The sequence below is a fragment of the Pyrgilauda ruficollis genome, unplaced genomic scaffold (genome assembly GCF_017590135.1).
Source record: "Pyrgilauda ruficollis isolate IOZ18807 unplaced genomic scaffold, ASM1759013v1 scaffold1, whole genome shotgun sequence".
Taxonomy (NCBI): Eukaryota; Metazoa; Chordata; class Aves; order Passeriformes; family Passeridae; genus Pyrgilauda; species Pyrgilauda ruficollis.
Window position 1 is genome coordinate 17,727,201 of NW_024508100.1, and position 26,196 is coordinate 17,753,396.

The 26,196-nt window shown below is 36.6% G+C and overlaps 1 protein-coding gene across 3 annotated transcripts in view; it reads left to right on the forward strand.

Annotated features, from left to right (window-relative positions):
• FAM114A1 (family with sequence similarity 114 member A1) overlaps positions 1 to 25,121 on the forward strand; it is a 32,729-nt gene extending 7,608 nt beyond the window's left edge. For all 3 annotated transcript variants that reach the window (XM_041458967.1, XM_041458975.1, XM_041458983.1), the window contains 11 exons: positions 4,999 to 5,112; positions 5,271 to 5,377; positions 7,468 to 7,602; positions 9,220 to 9,372; positions 11,592 to 11,715; positions 13,664 to 13,749; positions 14,871 to 15,038; positions 16,284 to 16,423; positions 17,670 to 17,742; positions 20,281 to 20,334; positions 21,711 to 25,121. In XM_041458967.1, the coding sequence (XP_041314901.1) occupies positions 4,999 to 5,112; positions 5,271 to 5,377; positions 7,468 to 7,602; positions 9,220 to 9,372; positions 11,592 to 11,715; positions 13,664 to 13,749; positions 14,871 to 15,038; positions 16,284 to 16,423; positions 17,670 to 17,742; positions 20,281 to 20,334; positions 21,711 to 21,821 (1,265 nt within the window). In that variant the 3' untranslated portion in view covers positions 21,822 to 25,121. The remainder of the gene's footprint in view (positions 1 to 4,998; positions 5,113 to 5,270; positions 5,378 to 7,467; positions 7,603 to 9,219; positions 9,373 to 11,591; positions 11,716 to 13,663; positions 13,750 to 14,870; positions 15,039 to 16,283; positions 16,424 to 17,669; positions 17,743 to 20,280; positions 20,335 to 21,710) is intronic.
• Positions 25,122 to 26,196: the final 1,075 nt, after the last annotated feature.

A 26,196-nucleotide genomic window follows, 5' to 3' on the forward strand; every position in this document is an offset into this window, starting at 1 on the left:
TTAGCTTAGCTGTAACAGCAAACTCTTTATGTGAGGCAAAATATATTTTCAGTTTGTACTGGCAGCTTGTGACTTGCATTTTTAAAGCATCTTCTGTGCTTTAAAGCTTGAGTCTTTGGTTTTTCTTCCAACTAATCTATCTGCTAGCTTAATGAAAGTGACTACCTTCTGCAAGCCTTGCCTTTCATACGCTGTGGTGATTTGAATGAGCTGTGGCATTCATAAGGTGCTGAAGTTATGGTGCTCAGTGAGCTGCATTTCCAAGTCTGTTCTCTTTCATGCTGTATAAAAATGCTTCACTCTGTGTAAGTTTAAGGTGTTTTACCTTTAGGTCCATTGCTAAGACTAGCACCTGTCAATACATTCACACAATAAAAGTAATAAAAAAATAACCCAGCTGTTTGATTCACATAATCCCTGAAATTCATACTGTAAGGCTGCGTAATGCATCTTTCTAATGTATTGTTTGTAATTAATGTTCTGCTATCTTAATTCTTTTGTTCTTGTGTATATTCTCATCTAGTTCCTCAACTATGAGAATGGCACATGAAAATCAGACATCCATACTTCTCCCTGGTATGCTGAAAAGCACTTTTTGTCACTCACTATGACAGAACAAAATGTCACTTTAGATGAGAGAACAAAATGTCACTTGTGTTCATGAGCTTGGATATTGTTGCGCATGGTTATGTGTAATAACCATCATTACATAGCTTAAGTTGACTTCTCTGTGGAACAGAAATGTCAATGCTGCAGAAAATGTGAAACTAAAGTATTCAAATATTGGAAATGTCTTTTCTATTCTCTATAGATACTATTGCCCTGTTGCAAAATAAAGTACAATATTAAAAAAAGAAGGCTGGGTGTTACGCTTGTACTTCAGTTATGCTTGTACTTTATGTGGTCATAAAGAGGATAGTTAATCTCTTCAGACTTTGTTTTATTTCATAAATTTGGCTGATTAAGGGAAAACTACTTTGGGTTGGAATCACATGATGGTCACAACTGTTTTGTAAATAACACTTTTCGGCTGCTGTAGCAGCAAAGCCCTTTGCAGTTACTCCTTTTTAAGAATGCTGAATGGAAGTAACGGACAGAAGGGAATGTGGATCCATTTTGGGTTGGCAGTCTCTTTTGCTTTCTTTATGTCTTTTAACATGGGCTCATAGTGTAGAAGAGACTGAGAACCAATAAAATGGTATAACAGCCTTTATGCTTATTGCTATTTTTGAAACCTTTTATGTTTGCAATAAGGAGATCTGAATCTAGTCTCATTTACTAGATAATCGGAGTGATTCTGATTTATAGACAAGGTATCATAGTTGTTATAAGAATCTAGCCTGTTTTTTTTTGTTTTAACTGACAGGAAGAGAAATTTTGAAGTGAATGGAGTGCCAATAGGATAGCCTAAAAGGGAGTACCATGGAGTCCCACTTTTTAGTGTACAAAACCAGAGCATGGCTGGATTGTCCACATCTCTATACTTCATGTTGTGGAATGATTCTCTTCCAGCCAGTTTCAGGTTCCTTAGTTTCTCATTGGGTGAAAGATGCTCATTTAAGGCCTCAGTCTACATTTTAGCTTGAGCTAGATGAGTCTTCACTCGTGTTACTAGACTAAATTTTGATCAGTTCTTCATGAGATGTGCTCTCATGGTAGAGCACAAAGGCAGTGTGGTAGGCAGGGGCAAAATCTCAAACTCCTCCCCATGGGTACCACTGAATCAGAGAGTCCAATTGCCTGTGAGTGCTAGATGGACAAGGGATCAGTGATTCCTGTACTGAGTGGTTTAGGTTTCAGACACAGTGAACTGCCCTCCAGAGGTGTCTGTTTGCCTCTCTCAGCTCTGCAGGGAATCCAAAGCTACTAAGCTGGGAGGTGAAAGATAAGACAGCTTGCAGCAAAGTGGGAAGTATCTGACTAAAGCATTTGTGAGTGCTGTAATCTGGCCTTAGCAGATCAGGCAAACCAAAAGGCAGGTCATGCTGTTAGGTAGTGTTAGCAAAACCTTCCTTTTTAAATGAAAGATCCCAGCTAGGAACATGAACAATAATATTCTGTGGAAATTGCTAGCCAATAGAAGGGCAAGGAATCATGGAGGCAAGAGAAACAAAAGCAGCAACACAGGGGAAAAAAAGAGTGCTTTCTTCCAAAAGCTCACAGTTAACAATGCCTATTGCATAGCTCTTCTGACTGCTGTTACAGAAGAGTAAATGGAGATGTCAGAGGTGTCAGCTCAGTTGCATTAGCACACTCAGTGTTACAAAATGAGTGCATCTTTAAATTGTAGGCTTCTCTCCCATGACCTCTTTTATTTCTGTGCCTTTTGACATTACAAATAATCATTTTCATTTCCAAGGCAACAGGCATTTCTGCCCTGTTTGTGCAGGTATGTTTGCTTCAGTTGTGGTCTTCTGATCTGATCTGGTTTTGCTGCTGCAGTCAAACATACATGCCATATAGCTTAGTTCAGCAAAGCCACCCTTAGCTGACCTGGAGTATTTTCTTATTATTCTAGTGCATTTAACCACAACCCCGAAAATGCTGCCTTTTGTAGGTCAGTAAATATCAGTACAGCAACTGTGTGCTTTCTCTTCTTAAATGTGTTAGCTTGTCTGCCAAACTGTGGGAACCAATTCAAGGCTATAAAAAAATCACAGGAAAAAAGTGGGAAATTGATCTGAAAATGTGTAACTTTTGCAGACAATTCAAGTTTTTGCTCAATATTTATAGAATTTTTATGTGACTACAGGACCATAGTGTTTTGTTACCAGGTCAGGTTGATTAAGTCAATGAAAAGAGTAAAACTCTTGCACATTTAAAAAGTTGCGAGCAGAAGCAATGGAAAAGAATATGACTTGCAGGATCTATTATATTAGAGTAAAAGCACAATTAATAGTGATTTGAGTCCCAGGAATATGGGGATTAAGTAAATGACTCCAGAATCTATCTGTGCTAATATTTTCTTTGAGCTCATTAAAATATATGTGAGATTGGGATTAGACCATGCAGTACACTGCTCTCCAGTATCTGCATTGGAACTGACTTTGCAAAAGTCAGGAAATTATCCAGTGATGACTTAAACATTGTGGTGCATAACGTGCTATGTCCCACACAGTTGGATGCACTACTGTTTTTTGTAAGACACGAGATAAAATAGATAAAGGTCATATTTTCTTTCGACAGGTAAAAGCATTTATCTGCCTAGGCTGTTACAGTGCAAAACATTGGGACCTTCTGCAGCCTATGAAATTCCTTGTCTCTGCAGGTCTGTTCCATAGGCCATATCTGTTCTTTATGCTTACCTCCAGATACTGCAGTTTTCTTCTATGTGATCTTTCAGAGGTGCTGCTTCACATATGTTTTCTAGAGTATATTTATTTATAAATATTCATAATCTAAGATTTCCTTTTTCCTACTCCAACTAGATTTGCTGCATCTTTCTTGAATCAGATGTTCAAAAGCATATTTGTATGACCACACACACACACACACACATGTATATGTTTACACACATGTATATGTTTATTCAGAATGCTGCAGAGCACTGGCAAGTGATAGGCTATTTTGCTGTAATTAATGTAGCTCAGCTTTGAACTTCTCTAATAGAATGCACACAGTTGTGGGAAATTGTGGACAACACAATCATTATGCACGACTTTGCACCTTAGATATCTAGATGTCTGTCTGACCATCTGTATTAATGCCGTTTATGAAATAATTTATCTATTTACAGTTCAGTTTAACCAAAGTATGAAATTGTCATTAACATTTTTCATAAGTTGTTAGGCAGATAGTTGAAGCACTCTGGATTGTCCTGTTGCTAGAAGTGATGGGTTTCATGCAAGATGCACTAACAGTGTACAGGACAAGATAAAAATCAAATCCTGTCACTGAAGCTATTTAATTTTGTGTTGGAAGGAAATATTGCTCACCTGGTTTGTTGTTCACCTGTTGCACCTCAGCTGATACACAGAAACTTCCACCAAAGCAAGATTAACAGGTGGATTGTTTGTAATGAGAGAAGTGTACCATGGACATACTTGTACACGTATCCAAGCAAAATAGGCAGCCAATTTTAGATTAGTCTTTTTTAAGGGCAGCATTTTTCAACTGCAGTTGATACAGATTTGGAAGATATTGCCTCCCCTTGACTGACTACCAGCCAGTCTACCCAATCCTATAGTGGGATTACTGGTGAGTCCCTGTGATCTGCTAGTGTAAATAAACTCTGGGTAGAAAACCAGCAAGGCAGTCCTGTTCTGTCTGTTCAACATTTCTAATTTATATTAAAGTAGACCATTTTAATAGAGGGCTGAGGAGTCACTGCATGTGAATCATATATAGGTGGTAACATTTCTGCTGTAGATGACCTGCCACTGGGGCAATAGTTCTGCTTGTGTTATTTGACATCAGCAGACTTTACAAAGTGTATTTAAATAGTAGCTTTGGGGAGAGACATTTCAGAATTTTACTTCAAATGTGAAACTAAGGAGCTTAAATCCTGAAATAACTCTGGGGTCTGGAGTCAGCATCCCTAAATACATTGCACCTCTGCAGAGAACTGAAGAACAAATTCCTTGCCTTAGTCCTGCAGTCATACACAATCCATTAACTTTGGGTTAATTGTTCTAGAATACTGAAAACTATGTGAGGTGATACCCTATGGCCTTAGGAGGACTGTCAGTTTCCATTTAAACTGATTGCAATAGAATATTTAGTATTTTGAAAAGCAGGGATCTAAACTTATGTGTGCCACTGAAATAACTTTTACTTTTCAGATCCAGCATAATTTGTGTTATATTTCAGGTTTATAATTTATATTCAGTTAATATGAATATGGTAGAAGAAGTGAATTATTAACCTAGAGAAAATTAGGCAATTGAGGTATGTTTAATAGATTATTTTGTTTGTCATAATCCATTAAGTATAAGAATACTATGCACTGATAATAATAAATTTTCAAGTCATACAGCCTAAAATATGCCTCTGCTACAGGTCATGGAATAACAGCAGTAAAGGAAAAAGCAGGAACGACCCTAAGAATTCATAGTGGAGGTTCAGCATCTCTGGAAACAGCAGAGCCTCCTGCAGCTGAAACAACAGTTACTCGTAAGTTTGAGTCTACTGAAATTGGACAAAACTCTTTGACTCTGTCAAACTACTTCCAATTAAAAAATTTAAAGATTTTGGTCACATAAACCAGTTTACTGTAATTTTGACTTGCAGGGTTGAAATTATGCTGTAACCTGCTTGTTTTCTTTTGTTAGAAGCAGAAGATTCTCTGGCCCAAAGCTCTTCTGAGAATATTCCTTCTTCTCCTTCATCTGGATCTCGTGGCATGCTGTCAGCTATCACTAGTGCTGTACAAAACACAGTGAGTCATTTTAGCTGGTCTCTCTGCTCTAGCAATTTTTCATTACTTTTAGGTTCAACTTCACTGTAGGTCACGTTTTTTAAGTTACAGGTCTTTGTAAAAACAGTTCTTTTGTAATTCTGTTTAGAGTATTTTCCAAAATAAAATTAAACTGTCTAATTAAAAAATAAAAAGTCAAACAGAACTAACTCAGTTACTATGTTTTCACCAGTTTCAGTGAAAAAAATATGGTCTTCTCCAAAACTATGTAGAATTCTGCAAATTTTTGGAACATCTTTTTTATAATTGTACCATCATCTGATTTTTTATTTTTACAGTTAAGTCCTTCCAGAGAAAGTGTGATAGGACTTGTTACCATTTTTGAAGGCAGATAATATAAGAAAATACTCCATTTACTTATTTTAAGGCTTTTACCAAGCTCTCTATTTTTAATTCCTGTCTTTTACCTTCACCACTTTATCTATTCTCTCATTTCATATTAGCCTTCCCAGAAGGGGGTCTGATTGCAAACTTAGTGAGGCAAAATCTTTTGTTCACAGTTCTTTCATATTGACCTTATATTTTGTGTGTTGAACTTCATCCTATTCTCTTTTTTTTGAGTTTCAGATTTTGCAAAATCCTGTACCATACAATTTCCAAATCAATTTTTGCATCATCTTCTTCCCCAACTTTTTATACCTTTAAGTATGGTGTTTCACATGAAGTTAAAGAAGACTTTAAATATTGGCTGTAAAAGCATAGAAGATTAATTTCCCACTGAGCAAGTTTTATGAAATGGCAGTTCTTTTTTATTGTATATCCAGTTCGCTCTGACTGCCTCATCACTCTAATATCAAAGATCTTGGGAACAGAAGGAGATTCCTATAGATTATTCCTAAGACTGTTTCTACAGAACCTGGAGCATCATATGGCTTGTGAGAGCTGGCCACCGGTAGGATTATACAAGCATTATACAAGATTTGCAAGTAAGAGAAATGTGCTTGTAGGCAATCTGGAGAGGCTGCTATATGACAGTGATCAATGTGGTACAAAAAGAGTCACTTAAGGTCTCAGTAAGTCACCTGTAATGCCACTTCAGACTTTGGAAGCTGATGTCATGTTACATCAGCACTTGAGTATCTGGCACAGACGTAATCCAGATCAAAATGGAAATCTTTAGCCAGTGAAACTTCTTCTTCAGTGTACATAAAAATATGAAGACACAGAAAAACATATGTATTTAAATAGGCAGTTCCAGAGCCATCATAAGTGTTAAAATTTTAAAAATACAGTAAGGCAGAGTCTTCTGTTCATGATGGACTTGGCTCCATGTTATTCATGTCTAAAACAAGTTCCTACAAACCAGATGCCATTGGATAAAGGTAAAGTGGAATACAGTAGAATGACAGAGACACAGAATAGTTAGGATTAGAAGGGAACATAGAGATCATCTAGTTCCTATGTCCCTGCCTTGGGCATGGACATCTTCCACTAAACCAGGTTTCTCAAAGCCTGATCCAGCCTGGCCTTTAATACTTCCAGGAGTGGAGCATCCACCACTTCTGGGCAACCTGTGCCAGTGTTTCACCATTCTCATAGTGAAGAATTTCTTCCTGATATCCAATCTAAATCTATCCTCTTTCAAAGTAAAGCCATTCCCTTTTGTCCAAACACTGCTTGCCCCTGCAAAGCATCCCTCTCAAGCCTTCCTATAGGTCCTGTTTAGGTACAGGAAGGCTGCTGGAAGGTCTCCTCAGGTCTCCTCTTCTACAGGCTGAATAGCCCCAATTTCCTCAGACTGTTTTCACAGGAGATGTGCTCCAGGCTTTTTATGATTTTTTTTTTTTTTAATTTACAACAATTGTTACATTTCTTCTGGTGTAATTAGTTCAATTAACTGGAAATATTTGTATAGTTTTTTGGGTTGGTTTTTTTTTTTTTTTGAAAACGTATTCAGAACAAAGTAAATGCATCAATCCTCTTGTTAGTTGAAGTATAGGAAATTTAGGGACCTGAATGTTCAAAGACGGTGTCTACAAAAACACTCCTCTTTACATTTCATATTAGCCTAAACTGGGAAGAAAATAACCACAATGCATTATTTTATCCAGGGCAAAAGTGTATTATCTGGAGGCTTAGATGCTTTGGAATATATTGGGAAGACAACCATGAATGTCCTTGCGGAAAGTGATCCTGGATTTAAGAGAACCAAAACACTGATGGCAAGAACAGTCTCACTATCTCAGGTTGGATATATTTAAATACTGCTCAGATTCTTCTTCCAGAATTTCATATGCCTCAGGGAGAGGCTTTATTTATTGCAGTAGATGCTGGCTGGGCTTATGGAAATAAATATTAGTCTTTACAGTTGCTCTACTTTATTTTTCTTCATAGAACCACAAAAGAAAATGTAAAATAGTCTTTTCTGCATAATCATATATGCAATTGCTGATTTAAATAAGATAGTATATGTGGTGATAAATCATTACACTCTGGAGGCAAAATCAAATTGTTGGTGTTTTGGTAACAGCTGTAGATAGATATCTTCCAGCATAAACATTACTATACTGTTTTCCTTGGAAATCAGCAATACTGGAATATAACATACATTTCATAAGGAATTAAACCTGTAAAAAGTTGTATCTCAGTGTCCATCTAACTTAATGGTATCCGTACACAGTTGTGATTCATATGCTTTAAATCTCAGAGATGCAATAAAAACAGAAGTATAAATGCTGTCAGTACAAAATTATTTTACTTCTCCAGACCCTGAAAGGAGGGAAAGCAATAGACATTGAAAAGAAAGTATATTTACTGCATGTTTACTTCCTTGTAGAGAAGAGTAAGGTATTTGTCTTTTAGTGAGATATTTTATTTTTCGTTTTCTTTATCGGAAGAGTTAAAAGACTTACACTGTTATAGTAGATCAAAAGCAATTAACTCTTGTTAAGACCCACAGGGTTAAAGTGAGTTTTTGACAATGTCTCCTTTAACAACATGCATGGATTTGCACAGAGAATCTGAGGCAGAGTGCAGCATAAATCAGTTCTCAGGGGTTGCACTATGGCTTTTCAGAGTTTACCTGCATTCAGAGACTTGTATGTGACCTAACATGTAGTTCAGATGTATTTGCCACCTTTACTGTAAGAAATTAATGAGAGGCCACTTTGTCCAGGAATAGAAGGAAGGAGGAGAATATCCTATTGGATATCCTATCCTATCCTATCCTATTCTATCCTATTTATACACTGATAGAAGTGTATTAGAAGCCTACCAAAATATACCCAAGTATATAGAGAGTAGTTCTGCCCCACCTTTGGTATAAGTCATCAATCTCTTTTGTCAGTCCTGCTGTCAGATAAAACTGACTTCAGTATTTGCTAAGAATATTTTATAGAAAATATTTATCTAGGTGCATTATTTATGCAAGTTGGTGAATAAGTCCTGAAAATAATCCTTCTCCCATTTTGTGGTCTGCAGAAAGGATTGCATGGCTCTTTAGGGCTGCATATGAAATAGTCCTTTCTCTTTCATTATAATGGGTGGGGAAATTAATTATATGGTATCTGTAGCTGACATTCCTTTTGAAAATATAAGCAAGATTTTATTTTTTGTTCATTGTATTTTAAAGAGAGATGGTTAGCCATTATCATTGGGAAAACCCTGCTTAGAATGCTATATAAATATTATATCAGATAAAATTATCAAAAAAGAAGTTAGCTATTTCATCTCCAAAATTTTAGCAGGTGTGATATAGTCCTAAATTTTATTACTATTTCTAGACACACAGAAGCAGATAGTAATAAAATCTGTCACACTTACAGTACTGTCAATAAAATGTGGAATGATGTATATTTTTACAGCTGTTGCGAGAAGCCAAAGAAAAAGAGAAACAGAGGCGGGCCCAGCAAGTTACAGTAGAAAGAACAGCACATTATGGACTACTTTTTGATGAATTCCAAGGTTTGTCTCATCTTGAAGCTCTGGAAATCCTGTCAAATGAAAGTGAAGCTCAGGTACAGTATGCAGACAGCATAAATCAATATGGTTGGTAAAAAAAATTATCTTTACATTAATTTTATTCTGCAGATGCATGTAGAATGAACAGTAAGTTTTCCATCAAGTTCAGAGAAAGCTGAATTGATCCTATGGGCTAACTCTGGGTTTTAGAACTCAATATATCTAAAGTATAACTACAAGATTAAGTCAAAACAAACTTCATAACTGACAGACATTTTTGTTAAGACCATATGTAGTGTGCCATACACAGCTTGTGACACTGCAGGTGTCTTGCAAATTCCTCGCAGAATTCCTTGCAAGGAGGTTGAAATCTTTTGGTTGCAGTCAGGTACATATACTGACGTTCAGGAATTCCAGACCTACTACACATGGAGACTGGTGAATTAAAATTAGTTCCAGATTACTTACTCAGTTCTTATTGTGTTAGTTTTTAAAGTTACATAGAACTAAACCAAGACATTATTACTGGAAGTATACAGATGTCTCTCTGAAGATGGTAACGTTAATAAGGCCTAGCTGATAAATATGTATTTCAATTTCAAGTCTCAATTTATTTGCTCTGCTAGTACATCAGTAGATTACTGAGAGTGGACAAATAGAGTTTTGTAGATTCCTAGTAGTGATATTTTTGTACTGAAACAGTTTTCCAAATAAATTTCTTAAAAACAAGTTTTCTTTTTTGTTTGTTATTGTAATTGGCAGTCTTTGCCCTGTGGGGTACCTCTTAAGAGAAGTTTCTTAAGAGAAACTTTATGTTTTAAAACAGTTTATTTGCTTTCACGAATAAAAGAGGCTTATATTAATAACAGTTAGGTGCATACTGTCAATGTTGTTTTTATTTTTTGTTATTATCTAGATGAAAAACTGTAGCTTCAAACCACTTATGTAAGGTTCAAAGGGTCTGCTTGTGCGAGCAAAAAATAAAACCAAAAATGGTCAAAACCCCCCACCCACTAAACAGGAATGAGATAGATAGATAGATAGATAGATAGATAGATAGATAGATAGATAACAAGTTCAAGTTAATTGCATATGTCAATAATATTTTTATTGTACTGTGAAATACCACAGGGTAAGCCAGACATGTGCAGGTTGTTACCATGAGGTTTCTGATGCACTTCATTTATGTCCTAGACACACACATAGTCCTGCTCAGTCCAACAGGATTGATGGTGACTGTGTGGGTCAACAAGTCCAATACTCAGATAAATGTTCCACTTACCATGCACAGATGCACACAGACGCAGAATACAGAAAGAGTACTTGAAACCACTTCTAACAGCCCAAAAGCGACAGGAAGAGTGCAAGAGGTACTGAAGACAAGTGTGTTTAAGCTTTTATTTTAAAAGTTTCCATTAAAGGAAGTTCCCAGTTAGCCCTTGAAATGGATAGTGCTGTAGAAAGGGAGGAAAAAGCCTTGTGTAGTCCTTCACAACCTGACTTGAGTGCCACGGCTTTATCTTGGCTTTAACCCTGAGCACAGGAGCTGGACACAAGGACACACCAGTAAGGAAGTAACAGCTGTGTCCAGCCTTGCACTGAGGCAGAATGTACAAGACAGAATGGCAAAATCTGTCCAGCAAGCTTTAAAAAAACCCCTTGAAACAAACATAAAGGTAAAAGTTTGGATCAAAGGGAGTAAGGACATTTCTCTTGGCTTCCATAGGCAGAAAGAGAGCTCTGCTCACAGAATTGACACCATATAACTGTAGTCCAAACAGTGATTCAAAGAATCTGTTTCCATCCCTCTTAGGTGTGCCATCCTATTAGATATGCAGGGACTTGCAGATAGCTGAGACATGCAAAGACCTGCCAATACATTCTTCAGAACAGGTAGACTGTCAATAATTTTGGCTGCACTTTGAAGGCAACCTTTTCCATCTCTTCCTATTAGTCATTAGTGCTCAAACTAACCATTATGCCTGTGCTCTTTTTGCCTGCTGTCTTCATCCAGGAAATCCCAAAACAGTTTGCAGTTAAACCATAGATTTATAGTTCAAAACTCATGTTCTGGAGGAAGGAAGGGACCTGATGATCTGGCAAGGCTAGTGTAATTTTTGTGATACTCAACAAATTCTGTTGACAAGATCTAAAAATATGTCTAAGCTGGGAGGTTAGAGACAAGATTTGAACATAATGGAAGTTTCCATTTCTTAGTCTATTTTGGATTCAGGCTCTAAATTAGCATTTAGTAATACTATCCTTTTTTTTACAGATTCAGTCACATTTAGCAACACTTGATGGAGAACAGTTGGAGACTGTGAAAAATGATTTAATTGCTATAAAAGAGATCTTTGTTCCAAAGGAATTAGATGATGAAGTGGTGCAGACGCAAAAAGGTAATTAGAAATACAGAGACTTAACCATATGAATAATTGCTACTTCTTTATCCAGTAATTAAAAAAAATTCCAGTCCAAACTGTAATTTCTGATATCCTAATAGTCTTCATAAGGTACTTACTAAAATGAATAATCTAGAAGTTCTGGAAGCTGATCAGTGCTTAATTTTGAATTTGTATTTTAACTGAAGTTCAAGTTATGCAAACATAAATAAATATTAAATTATTTTGCTATATCATTAATGAAAACAAAAAATAGAAAATAATAACTTTTTTGATAACTGAGCTTTTCTTACAGAAATTGTATCATCTGAAAGTTTTGAAGTACTTAGAAATGATTTTCTATTCAGCAAGTTCAACTGCATTCTGCACCACCCCTTGCTAGATGGGGGAGAAGATTTGAGTATCATAAAGAAATTTAAGAATCCTGAATATTTTTTGAATGAAAGTGACTTTGAAACATAGTAGCAAAGCTGCTTTATAGGTATTGCTTGGCAAGATGTGGCATATGGAGTGTGGGAAGGAGGTTAGAGCAGCATAAGTGTTTCCATAATTGTGACATGGCACAGCACTGAAGAGAATGGATCGAGCTCCCAAAATTACAATAAAATGGGTGGGTGCTTTGGTTAGGGGCAAAATAGGTGTCTTAAACAGGTCAGAAATGTTAGCAGTTCCCCAAACAGGTTAGAACAGAAGGGTAAGAAGTCAGCTTAAAGGCAGCATGGTTCATGTCTCCTGGTCTGTAAGATCCATACCAAACCTCTTAGAGCTAACAGCAAAAATCCTCTTGACCTGACTGAAGACTGGGTTATGCCACTGAATGCCATATTGCTGTGTTTTGGAAACAAATAAACATAAAAGGATATTTCTTCCACATCCTCTTGATTTCTCAGGGTTACTTTGCCCATAAAACGTACATTTTGCAAGATGGTGAGATAAGATTTCTTTAGCCTTCAGAAAAGTTAGAAAAACCGTGTTAACATTCACATGTTCTAAGAGGAGAGTAATTTCTTCTCAGACTGCTCTTTCTGGCAGTGCTTACTGAGCTTGCCTGATCCCTCTCACAGGAAACTCATTGTAAAGTCTTAGTGTGGTAAAGTGTTGTGCTGGCTTTTTCTCCTCACTTGCTCTTTAAACCCCATACCTCTATGGAGTTGTGTGAAATAGAAGTCAAGAAAATGTATTACCTGCTTAGGAGTGAGGATTCCTGAGATGTCTGTTGTTCCATAACTTCTGTGGAAAGTAGTTCCTTGCTTTGAAACCAGCTCCCAGGAGAAGCTTTGTTTCTTGCACAAAGTGATGTTTTCTCTGAAGGTCAGAAGTTCTAGTTTTTTCAGTAAATCACAAGTACTTATCCTGCTCCTTGAAACATTTACAGGGGTTTTGAATTGGCTGCAACCTAGGCAGTGAGCACCTTAAAAAAAGAGACCAAACCAAAGTGTGCTGCAGATTTGTCCTTGCAAAAGCAAACCACTCATCAGTGAAACACATTCCTTCCTCCTAAGCCTGCGGAAACAACTGTGACTGTTTTCTGGTACAAGTAGCAGAAGGCCACACACATACCCTTCCCTCTAATGTTTCCTCTCACTTTGATAATGCAGCCTTTTCATGAATTTTTCACTGCAGCTTCATTTCAGTTGTTTATGAAATAATGAGGAGAATATTTGAAAAAGTGGTTTTGCCTACATTTTCAAAGCTATTAACACCAAAAATTTCATACGTGAGGTTAAATAAGACAGTAACCACAGTGAACAGTCAATTGAATATCCCAGTTATCAATAATTTTGGTGCATATACATGCACACCTCCACACATTCCTTTCTTGTGTCATTGTCACTGTTTTTCGAGTGCTGGAATACTTGGTGAAACTATTTCACTGGATGTATTTGATCATATGAAATACTATAGCAGTAACATACTAACAAAAACTGTCTTGTTATTTTTGCAGCAGATACAGGAGAAGAGTTTGTCAGCATGCTCACAGAACTGCTCTTTGAATTGCATGTTGCTGCTACTCCTGACAAGCTAAATAAGGTTAGCACCTGTTACTGAGCTGCCTTCAGTTTCTTGGGCAAAGAAGGAGGGTTTTGTTCTAAAATCTGACACAGAGCAGTACCCAGTTCACTTCAGACAGCTCAGAAAGCGAAGTATGTAGATGGAGACTAAAATGCTGAATACAGAAAAGCTTTCACAGAAGATGAGTAAGGCAGTGAGATAAGTAAGGCAGTGCAGTTGGATGAGCCCTTTCCAGTGTTGAAGGCTCGAATCAGGGGTGTTTCAGCAGAACAGGGCTCATGAGAACAGCAGATTTGATCTTACATACTGGGAGCAAAAGTCAGGTTCAGAATAATTTTTCTTGCTCTAAAAGTGAGTTGTGTGCCGCTCTCTGTAGCCAGAGAACTACTACCACAAAAGTGAGATGTCTAGGAGCTAGTCGCATAACTAGTCACATTTGTACTATCAGGTCCCTTTAAAGCTGGTTCATCTTCTGATCTTAAGCTCCAATGAATGTTTATCTCTCTAGCTATGTAGATAGACTATGGATAACTAGCTTAGGCTTAGTTCTTAATGTGTTTTAATTTGATTTCATGTTAAAAAAGAGACATCATAAAATTCCTACTAAGCATAGCAGTAGTCTGAAGTTGCATAAAGCCTCAAGACTCTTCAGCTTTGATCTATTTGCATGTCAGGGAAAGCAGCTCAAGATACAGTGATTTTATATTTATTTTTCCTTTAAAAATTTAATACATCTCTCTTACTTCTTCAAATTTTTCTTTTCTTTTTTTATACACACTTCTTATTTCCTTATTTGGGAGACTGTGTAAGAAAAATTTCTTACAAAATTTTGTAAATTCATTTGAATGATAAAGCAGAAATATTAACTTTGGAATTAACACCAGCTGTACGTGTTGGTTAGGAATATTATACCTTTAGAGGAATTATCCCTGGATAATCCATCTCTATGCAGCCCAAAATGCTTGTCCCTAGAGTTTCTTAAATGTACACTTAACTAAATGCCTCTCAGAGGTTTGATACATTCAAATTTCTGAGTATAAAGAGGAAGTAATTAAATGTATTGTTAATTGATGTTCAGGAATGTCTTCTCATAGTCTCTTCTCAAACTGAACTTTGGGGTTGGGTTCTTTGTTTGGCAGGCTAGGAAAAAAGCTCATGAATGGCTGGAAGAAGCTAGTTTGTCCACCCCAGTAAACATAGAAGAGGAGCTAAGTGAAAAACCCGAAGAACCTGGTGAAGAAAAGACTCAAAAAGACAATAAAATTGAGAGTGATAAAACAGAAATAGACAAAAGCAAAACTGTGGAGGTAAAATAACTTTTGGAGGATAAGTTTCATTAAGTGATAAGATTGTTTCTTTGTGTGTTGGCTTTATATGTCATCCTTATTTTTTAAATTCATGGAAGTAATAAGAAATAATAATACACAACTATTCACTGTATTGTATATGTATATGTAATTTAGTTGAAAACTAAATTACATAAATATTCTTACTGTTATTCTGTTTCCATAAGTAAATATCAAAGTAACAGGTTCTCTATCACATTGTTTTTATGGTTTTATATCTCTGTTTTGGTGTGTATGCATGTGTATACTCAACATACAGTGAGCTGAGGGATTCTGAGGTGCAATGTCAAACATTACATGCACACTGAAAGTTGTATCTCAGTGTTTCTTAGTATCTCCTTCTCTCAGTGACAGTACATGGGAAAATGTTCAAACTATTTCAACAATTTAAATCATAAACAGACAAAACAGAAATATTGTTTAGGCAACTAACAACTGCTCTTTCTCTTTATGAAAGATAGCTCTTAAGGCTAAAAGTATTCATTTAGACAGTTCTGATAAGGTTAATTGTGATTGAGTATTTTCTGTCAAGTTAATGGCAATATTAAATGTGGTTGCTATCTTTGGTGAGATTATTTCTAATTAGAAATTATCTGTTGTGTTTCCTTACAAAAAAGTCTAAAGAAGCAGACAGAATATATACACAGTATATATTACAGATTTTTATGTGATTGCAGATTACCAGCTGGCATCAGCTTGTGAAAGCTGTAACCCCACAGTGCTACATAAAGATTTCTATAATGGTTGATAAAAGCCAATTTTTTATTGGGCGCATATTCTATTTCTGCTCTAGAGATTCAGCTAAAGGATGACCCAGTACTTTTGCCTCCATATGAAAATAATTATGATTATGACTTATTCTGGAGTTTAAGTATCTTTCTGTTTGTTAGAGCGAGGTTTAAAGTGGTATGTTAGAAAATCCAAGAGCCTGACCTAGTTCCCAGCCAAGTAAATGGTAGACTTGATCTTACTAATTTTTCAGAGCAGGTAGAATGTCTGTATTTTATAGTCTGTGGGCATTTAATTTTCCAGTATTGTTTGTGAGGATGACATTATGGCTGATTTTACTTCACCATGTATGTGTTGGTATTTGCAGTTGGGGTAGGAAGCGTTCCTATGTTTGAAATTTTTTTATATGTATATACCTATAAATATATTTATCAGTGTTGTTATTATTGATTATATTATTCCCATTTTTAATTTAAGGAAATCTACATGCTGTCTATTGAAAGTCTGGCTGAGGTAACTGCTCGTTGTATTGAACAGCTTCATAAAGTAGCAGAATTAATTCTACATGGGCAGGAAGTAGAAAAAACAGCTCAAGATCAAGCAAAAGTACTGACAAAGTGAGTATTATGTACTTCATATATGAGCATTTGACACTTACATAGAACTCATGAAGTTCCATTTAGCTTGAAGGCACAGTAAGTTCATGGATCAACAAACAGCATTGTATTTAGGGATCCTGGTGCTATATTTTCTCATGAAATCAGGTTCTATAGGCTACCTGTCTTCTTTGACATGGCTGACATATGTATGTTTACGAAAACATTACCTATACGCTGGCTAAAATTTGTTTCTGCTCCAGGAATCAAATGTGCATGCCAGCTTGGGTTGCATTTCCTGTTCCTCTGCAGAAGATGCTGTGCCTGCATACATGGAATTTGCTTTTAGAGTGTATAATGCAGTCCTATTATCTGCCAAGAGAGTTTCATTATCTATTGTTTATCTGCCAAAAATACACAAAAATAAATCTGTAGTTCTAAACAATAGACCACATTTGTTAGCAACTTTGTAGTTAACTATAGTGAAATACCCAGAATTTCAAGCCAGTCTGTCTAGTGGGACTCCAAACTCAAATTTCAAGCACTCTGTAGGTATTAAGTCTACTGATTTCAGTAAGTTTTCATGTTAAGATGTTTTAAACAGTTGACTCCTAAGTAAGTAAAATATTTAACCAAGTGCTTATCCTTAAGAGTGCTACTAAGAATAGCAAAGTCCATAGGAACACTTCAGTCTAAAACAAAGCACTTAATAAGTATTTTTCAGAATCAGAGCTAAGGTACAGTGCACCTTGCAGGATTTGGTCCTATGGGATACACTTGAGAATGTCTAGGAAAACAATGAAAGATCTCAGAACAGAATTGGTCTCTCATATTTTAACCACAAGTGGTCTTTCTCCTTTAGCACAGAGTAGCTGTTTTATTGTTCACTTAGAAAACTTCTCACTGTTCTCATTCAAGTTTGATTTATTTCCAACAGTATTCCCAGAAATTGTGTTGCTGCAATCATCAGAAAAACCACAGTTAAACTAGAAGTTTAGAATTTAAACAAGTGAAACATTGCACTGTCAAAACAGACTGGTGTGTACAACACCACATCATATTGCGGCTGTAGTCAGCAGGGGATTTTTCAGTGAAGGAATATGAAAACTTTATCAGGAACAGTTTATGCATAAATATTTAAAAAATATATAGAAACAAAATTGCTTTGAGAACATCTTTGCTTCCAAGATAAAGTTTGTCATGGGGTTTTTATCTATTAACAGGTCAAGGATGTATTTTTATATTTGTCTCTTTTTTTTTAAATCAGTTTAACAAGTGCCATGTGCAATGAAGTTTCATCTTTATCAAAGAAGTTTTCTGATTCTGTAACAGCAGCTGGGGTAAGATGACAGCATTTTCTGTAGCATTTGGGCTTTTTTTAACATAGTTCACCTCTTGAAACAGAAATTCTTACATGGGTCCAGAGGCTTTATATCAGCAAAGAGTCCGCTTCTTTCCTCATATCAAGAGCACAGAGCATTTCTACAGCAGGAAAGTTTATACCCCTTGACAGATGACAACAGTTCCCTGCCTTTTAAAATCTCTCTTTCTAGAAACCACTTCCTGTTTTTCCTGATCACCCCTCAACACTTCTCATATTGAAGGGCCCCACATTTGAAGTTACACAGCTTGATGATAATTTCTTCTCTGACTCGGCCTATCCCTTTTGAACACATTTATGTAAAAGTCATTAACAGATTGTAGTTGCAGTACCTTAAGAAGTTTTCACAAGTTGTCTTCTTAGCCTTTACTAGATCCCCTGGCTTAGCACTGCAGTGTTTTCAAAAGGTTTAAGAGATTAAGAGATCTGTTTGGTCCAACTTAAAAAAAAATCACTCTGTCTTCTATCAGAAGATATTCTGTTTAAGAACATCCATTTATCTGTGAACATCTTTGCTAGAAATAGTATCCTGCCTTTCAAGATGCTTCAAGGATGACTGACATCTCAGTGTTGTAGCAGGATTCAGAGGTAAAAATTGTGCTGTTGCTTAAATTGTTCTGTAAACATCAGAGGAGAGCAAATTCTGGTTCTCCTGATTGTTCCATGAATACAGGAATGTAATTCAAAGGAAATTTTTCCAGTTTTCCAGTTTCCAGTTTTCCTTCCAGCACATCTCTGAGCATGTTTTTTCATAGTTATTTGTAAAGGACATGATTTATTTCTTTGCTTTTATTATGAATAATTTACATAACTTCCAATTACTGTAGGGAAAAAATGCTTATTTTGCATTTTGGGATTGTACTTTACCATATATCTGTGGGACACTTGAAATGAATGGATGCACAAAAATGTAAAAATAAATTGCACACAAAAGATTAAACTGGCCCACTAAACAGTGCATATTGTAATGGATTTTCTATAACTACGTGTAAAAATGTACTTACTTTCTCTAAGTATCTCTTATTGTTTCTGCCATCTTTCTCAAAACTAAAATTAAGAAGTTTCATGTTTCCATAAATCTGTAATACAAGAGCTACAAGGCTGTAAGTGGAAATCCCTCAGTTAAATTAATCAGTATCATGTTGAGAATCACAGAATCACAGAATCACTAGGCTGGAAGAGACATTCAAGATCATTGAGTCCAACTCATGCCCTGACACCTGAACTAAACCATGGCACTGAGTGCTATATCCATTCTCTGTTTAAACACATCCAGGGATGGTGACTCCACCACCTCCCCGGGCAGACCATTCCAATACTTTATCACCTTTTCTGTAAAAATCTTTTTCGTGACATCCAACCTGTATTTCCCTTGGCACAGGTTAAGGCTGTGTCCTCTGGTTCTGTCAGTTTCTGGCTGCTGAAAGAGACCGACCCCCACCTGACCACAACCACCTTTCAGGAAGTTGCAGAGAGTGATAAGGTCACCCCTGAGTCTCCTTTTCTCCAGGCTAAACACCCCCAGCTCCCTCAGCCGTTCCTCTCAGGGTTTGTGTTCCCAGCCCCTCTCCAGCCTCTGGACGCGCTCGAGCGTCTCAACATCCTTCCCAAACTGAGGGGCCAGAACTGGACACAGCACTCAAGGTGTGGCCTCCCGAGTGCCGAGTACAGGGGAAGAGTGACCTCCCTGCTCCTGCTGGCCACACTATTCCTGATATAGTGTTGAAAGAAAACAGCTCTTGCTGGAGGTTACTGTTCTAAAGAACCACAATGTGAAGAACAGTGAGAATAAAAAGGGAAAGAACTTTTGCCATTTTAAAAAGTAGAGGAGCTAATGAATCATGATTTTTTTTTAGCCTCCAGTAGTGTCACTACTCATTGTATCCATCTTTCTTCCTCTCTGGTGGTTGAGAAGAATGTCATGCATGCTGAGCTGTTCCACTGGCCAGCCTGTACTACCCAGCACATACGCTGCCTCCAGTTTGGGGATCTGAGTTTCACCTGGTTTTCCTTCTGTAGGGGAGCTACCCTGGATCTTTCATTTGGTCCTAACCACAGATATTTGCATAACTTCTAAGACCTTCATTTTTCTTCTGACATGTCTTTTTCCTTTTTGTGTCCTTGAAAATGAGCAAGGGGTTAAAATTTTTGTGGGATGTGAAAAGGTCGCTGATAGACAGATGGACAAACAATGTCATTATATAAACCTCACACCTGTAGGAAAGTAGGCAATTTGAAACTCAGTGGTACATGAATTAATGAAGAAGTAAAACCCTGGGCCTCAGGTTTCATTGTACACAGAGCTCATTGTACTCTGTGGTAGAAGTACATAGGTGTACTGAGGTGTACAGTTACTAGCAATACTGAGATAAACTGTCTGACTAAGAATCAAGGTGAAAGAAGACCTCTACAGAATTCATAAAACGACATCTCAGATATCAGTATATTTCTGTTAAGTGTATTTCTTGACCTGGCTTTTCTGTTTTCTGGTTTACAGAGCAATATGAAGGCAGAGTTTCTTAACCCCATCATCAACAGTGTGCTGTTAGAGGTAAGCTCCACCTCTTCACATTAGAAGATGTTCTAATAAAATTATTTTAAATGAGACAGGCACATTTATTTTGAAAGGCAAAGGTATTTTAAAAGTAATGACAATATCATTCTGGTTGTTCAGTGCCAGAACATAAATCTTGTGTTCAGCCTCTCCCACAAACACTGTTGTAGTCAGGTTGCATTTACTGAGGATTCTTAAGAGCTGTATGACTGAAGTGAGGCTGGCCACTCTGAAACTCTGCTGCTGTATTGGTCACAGCACAGCAACAAGTTGCAGTTTCAGAGTATTCTTTCCTTTAAAATTTGGATTGTAGGTATGCTACAGTGTTTCACATCTGCAGGCATTTAGATTTTTACAAAGATTGACAGTCTAGCAACAGTCTTGGTCAGCACATGGATAACCATGTTCATAACATAAAATGTTCATGAGTGATTTCTTTTGTTTGACACCATGTTCTATTTTTCTTCAGAAAAACACAGTGAATAAAACATACTTCACTTTTACCAAGAGGCGGTTGAGATTAAGTAATATCCTCATAAAGTCCTAAAACTCATAGGAACTGCAGCACAAATTTTTAACTCTGTTAGATCACACTTCCCTTAAAACATAAAAAACATATAGTAGTGACCCTAAATTGTCATTCTGCATTTAATAGCTGCATTCCCTTAAAAATAAGGAGAGGATTGCTTTACAATAGGCAATTTTGCACTGAATTAACAATACCTTTAAGGGAAATTACGGAAAGTTGAATAGAGATGTGAAGACTACCATGCAGTTCCTTTTGTTATAGGGTAAATTTGCTGTAGGTCCTGACTTACGTTCCTGTACTCCAGGAACTGCAAAATCTAGGAATATTTCGATTTGTGAAATACAATGTTTTGTACTTCATAAATCCCATAGTTGTATACAAATATGTATTAATGCAGTCTAGGATCATGGAGAATTACAGGGCACTATACTGTTCAGTACTAGAAATTCCAAAAATAGTACTACATGTTAAAACCATTATAATTTGAACTGTTAATTTCAGGAACACTTCTCCCACCTACAGCAAATTCAAAATTAGTTCAGTTGATGGAAAGACTAGCTGGTTTGTGTTTAAAAGTCAAATCTGCTTCTGAACACTGTGGCATTTTGTTCTACTCATATTACCAACAAAACTGTCTTAGAGTTCAAACTTAGCGGCAGTCAGAGTTTTCTATATTTATTCAGGCTATGCTATCTACAGATTCTAAAATCTTGTGTGAAGACAATGCTAATACAGCATGATGCAGATGTGAAAAAAAAAAAGAAAGGAAAAAGAAAAGTCCAGTGTCATTCCTGAAGTACATGGCAGCTGTACTGATTAACCACATGTTTTCTCTCCCCATTAGGGCAGCAACAGTACTACTTATATTCAAGATGCTTTCCAGTTACTGCTTCCAGTTCTGCAAATTTCCCATATCCAGACCAGTTGTTCAAAAGCCTGGGAGTTGTCAGCTTGAGAGCAACCACAGACCCAAAGTCTTGAGTTATGCCAAGAGAAGAGCTGGTACAAGAGAAGTTGGCCACTAGAGTTCTTTGAAGACACTAAATGCAGTTTTGCACACACAGTACTGAACATTTTAAAACTCTTTCAGACTTTAAGACTTCAGAAGTAGCTAGTAAAGTGAGTCATTTCTTTTCCAGTGCAGTTCATGCTTTGCATTAATTTAAACAGATGTTTATTGATATTAGCATTGATTTAAATACGGATTCTAAATGTTGACTCTTTCAGTTATAAACAATGTATGAAACAAATTGGAATGTAAAGTTTCTTAAAACATTTAACTTCAAATTGCCATTTATATTGTTTGATTTGTAACTGCAGTTTAAAAACTATATTTCAGAAAATGGTTTCAGTATTTAATTTTTGCCAACATGAACAAATTATCAAAGTGTTGAGGTTTTTAAGTATTATTTCCAGTAGCAAATAATAACATCATATTAATATGTATCACCAACATAACACTTTGTGTTGAAGGAGTTGTACAGCAATAGGTATTAACTTTACTAAGTGAAAATTATGGAGGTTATGCATGAAGAATTATACTGAAAATAAATTTTCTGAGCCAGTTAAGATTACGGGTATAGCTCTATATTTGCTGACCCATAAGTTTATATTAATTTAGGTCTATTTCCTCATTTCAATGGTTGAACAACACAGGAGACAAAAGTAATATTTTAAATATGCAGGAGATAGAAAATTTCCCTTTTCGTTGGCAATCGAAACACCTGCTAAACAGCCTTCTCTCAGATGTATTACCAGGTTAACACTTTGGGGTTTACTGATACCTACCTTCAGAAATAGAAGTTGTAGCAAGAAGTTATGAAAAAATTGCATTGGGTGTGGAGGTCATCTGTCAAAGCAATAATTTTTTTTCTGAGGCAATAGTTAAGGCATAAGCAAGCAATAGGAATGACATTTCATAACACTAGCAACCATGCTAATTTGTCCCTATCTGTAGTTTAAAATACTGAGTTTTGGACCTAAGAATTTGTTTAGGCTGGTTTACCTCTTAGACAGGAAGAACCTTCCAGTATTTTACATAGCCTGTTCTCTTGAATTTTTGTCATTTATTATGTTTCTTTCCGTTATTTTGTATTTTTCTCTCTTGGTATACTCATTAATTGTATTTAAATGCTAATTTTTGCAGTTAACATTTTAATACATTTAAGCATAGTTCATACATCATAAAAATAATTGAGTAGAGCATGAGGCAGTTTCTGTGTTTGATAGAAAAGAGAAACCATGTATCTGCTTTGCACATGGTAACTTCTTTGAGTCCAAATAAGTGGACAGAAAGGTCTTTTTGTGTTTTATATATATATAAATAAGGTTTATTACACAAAATCTATTTCCTGGCACCCTGTAATTTAACAGACATAGAGATATCTTTCTGGGTAAGTAGAAGATGTACAGTCTTCAAATTCATTTGTACAGGCTGAATATAGTATCAGAAGCCTCAGGGGATAATGTTTGAAATCACTGAGGAGCATTCTTAAGACAAAGATTGCTTATCTGAGATACTCCTTACTAGAGGTTTCATTGTCTTGCTTAAATTATGCATTTATGAATGAAATACCTTACCCTGAAGTAAAAGAAGCTATAAAAGTAACATGGAGACCTAAAGTATTTACATCCATACAATGTAGGAAGGGGAACAGGGCAATATGCAAGCATAGGGATACTCCCATCTGATCTTAGATTCAGTCATCTTGTCCTAGGAAAACTGAATGTCATATCTTTAAATCAACTTAGGGTAAATAATATTTTAGTAAAAAAGTTCTGTATGGATGTAGCCAGAATATTTTGTTTACACTGATTTGTATTTTTCCACCAGTCAAATAAATAATTTGAGATACTGAACTGAGACAGTACACTAAAAGGGAGTGGTTTGAAGAATAATGTGATGGGAGTATATTCTCAGTGAAATAATTTACTTTCTGATTTTTTTATTTACCTTTGGAATAATGAGTATGATTTTACTGGGAGACTGACAAAATCAGATGTTGCTTTAAACTTTTAATGGAGAGTGTTCTTTCTTTCATCACCACCCTTTTCCAGGTTAGTACACTGAGCCTTGGCACTTGGCAAACTACTAGGTTGTAAGTACTTATGAAAATGTTTTCTTGAGCAGATGTGTTTTCCATGGCATTCCATTCGCTTTTGAGCACACCCACCCTGTTACGCAGTGACAAAGGAGGCAGGCTTGTGCACTAAGTTCGAAATTTGTCAGGATGAAACTTAAAACAATGTCTGCTTACCTACAGCCTTGCAGATGATCCACAGTTACAGATCATCCCTGAAGAACGAGCGGGAATTAGACTGTTAAAGAAGTAATTCACTGTATATTAAGGATACTGATTTCTTTTTTTCTTGAGTTTGGGGTTTTTTTGGGTAAACAAAGCAAAGCAAGCTGAAGGTTGTTTACTGCTTCTCAGGATATAGTCTATTCATGTGTAAACATCTCTTCCCCATGAGTTCCTCCTACACTCCAGCTTCCATTGCTAGAGACAGCTGAACAAAAGAACTGTCTCTTCCACTTTCTGTCGTGCTGCTTAAATCACCCACTGAAGCCGTTAATATCTTCCTCCAAAATGTGCCTCAGTCATATAATACAAAATCACAGTCATTACCAGTTGGGATGCTTCTTAATGATGTGTGTGACCAGTAATGTCCAGTGTCACTCACCAGTCAGGATTCATAACAATTTCAAGGAGTCTGAAACACCACAGTATTTTGAATGACAAATACAGGTTTCCCCCTTTTTTTCTGATTCACAGAAGTGTTTTTATCATACAGGCATTCACCCAGCTCATAGGATTATCTTTGAGACATTCAGTTCTATTTCAGATGACAGCTCCATCCTTTCTGCCAGTCTCAGAAGAATGTAGAGCATGGAAAAGGACTTTCCTGAGTTCTTTCGAAAACCGTCTCGGAGTAAGGCTTAACATGATGCCATCAGCCAGTCTGACCTACTTTGGAGTTCTTACAGTTGGACTGGAAAGCCCTCTGGACTTTAAACACTTTATTCTGTCTCAGGTTTGTTGCTGAAGCTACTTTTATTGTGCAACTTATACATTTTCCATGCTGTCTCCTACTTCAGCATTCATATTGATGACAGTGTACAGTTTTAGAATTAAAAATTTAAAATAAAATGTCAAAAATTCAGCTGTATTAAAAAGATGCAATGCAAAACTTATTTTCTAAAGAGAAAACAAAGAATGTGCTCTCTGGAAATAAGAACAATTTTCAGGTTGGATTAGAGAAAAACCTCTGTAAAAACATTTTTTCAGCATTTTTCAGAATAAACAAGAGATGACATCTGATTAGCTCAGAAGAACAGGAATAATGCACTTCTGAAGTAAAATGAAAATCTGCATGAACTGAAAGGTAGTCAGAGGTGGAACATTAAAAGAGGAAGAGCTCAAAGGAAAGAACAGAAAGAAGATAGGAAAAAGAAAAGAGTAGGAAAGAACAGTTAATTTGGTCACGGTGGATCTGCAGTGCTCATTCTCCCTCTGATGGCTGCCCTGCAAAAGTCCCTGAGCACATGTTTGCTAAGAGCTCCTTATCAATCTCCCCACTTTGATCTCCTCTTCACAGCCTTCCATTACAGCCTTCTGAGGACCTACCAGAACACCAGGTAATTCAGGTAATTTTTAATCACCTTAAGAAGCTCCTCAACCCATTTAATAAATTTGGGGAAATGCAGCCCTGCTCTTCCATCCATTTGAGATGTCAGGCTGTATCAGCAGCTTACTGGTGCTGGCATTTAAGATGGTCTCTGCCTTCCCTCCAGTTCCTTTTGCCAGTTCAGTCCCATGTCCATTTTGCAAGTTCTCTGCTCCATCAGTTCCACCTTCCCCACCAGTTCTGTTCACACACACACCCCTTGTCCACCTTCATGTCTCTTTTCCCTTGCTGATTTCTGAGGCTCTTCCCTCCTGACCATCATCTTGTGCTTGAGAGGCTGCTCCAGGACATCCTTTCTCTCCTGACATGTTCAGTTCTGACAAAGCCAGAGATGAGGACAAGGAGTTACAAGGATGTGGAAGGAGAGAAACCAAACATCAGGAAAAAAATGGCAAGAGTAAGCCAGTTGGTTTCAGTCCCTCCTCAAGTGTAAGGAGGTTGGACCAGTGACCACCTGAAATCCTTCTCAACCAGAATTACTTCAGGATCACATTTTTTTGTTACCATCCTCACCAATGTCCTCCCATTCTTCCTTTATTTCCTGTAGTTTGGATCATAGTTAGAAGATAAGGTAAGCTTTACTCAGCAGACAAGAAAAGCTTGAAAGAACCTTTTGGGTTTTGTTTATGGTGCTCTTAAAG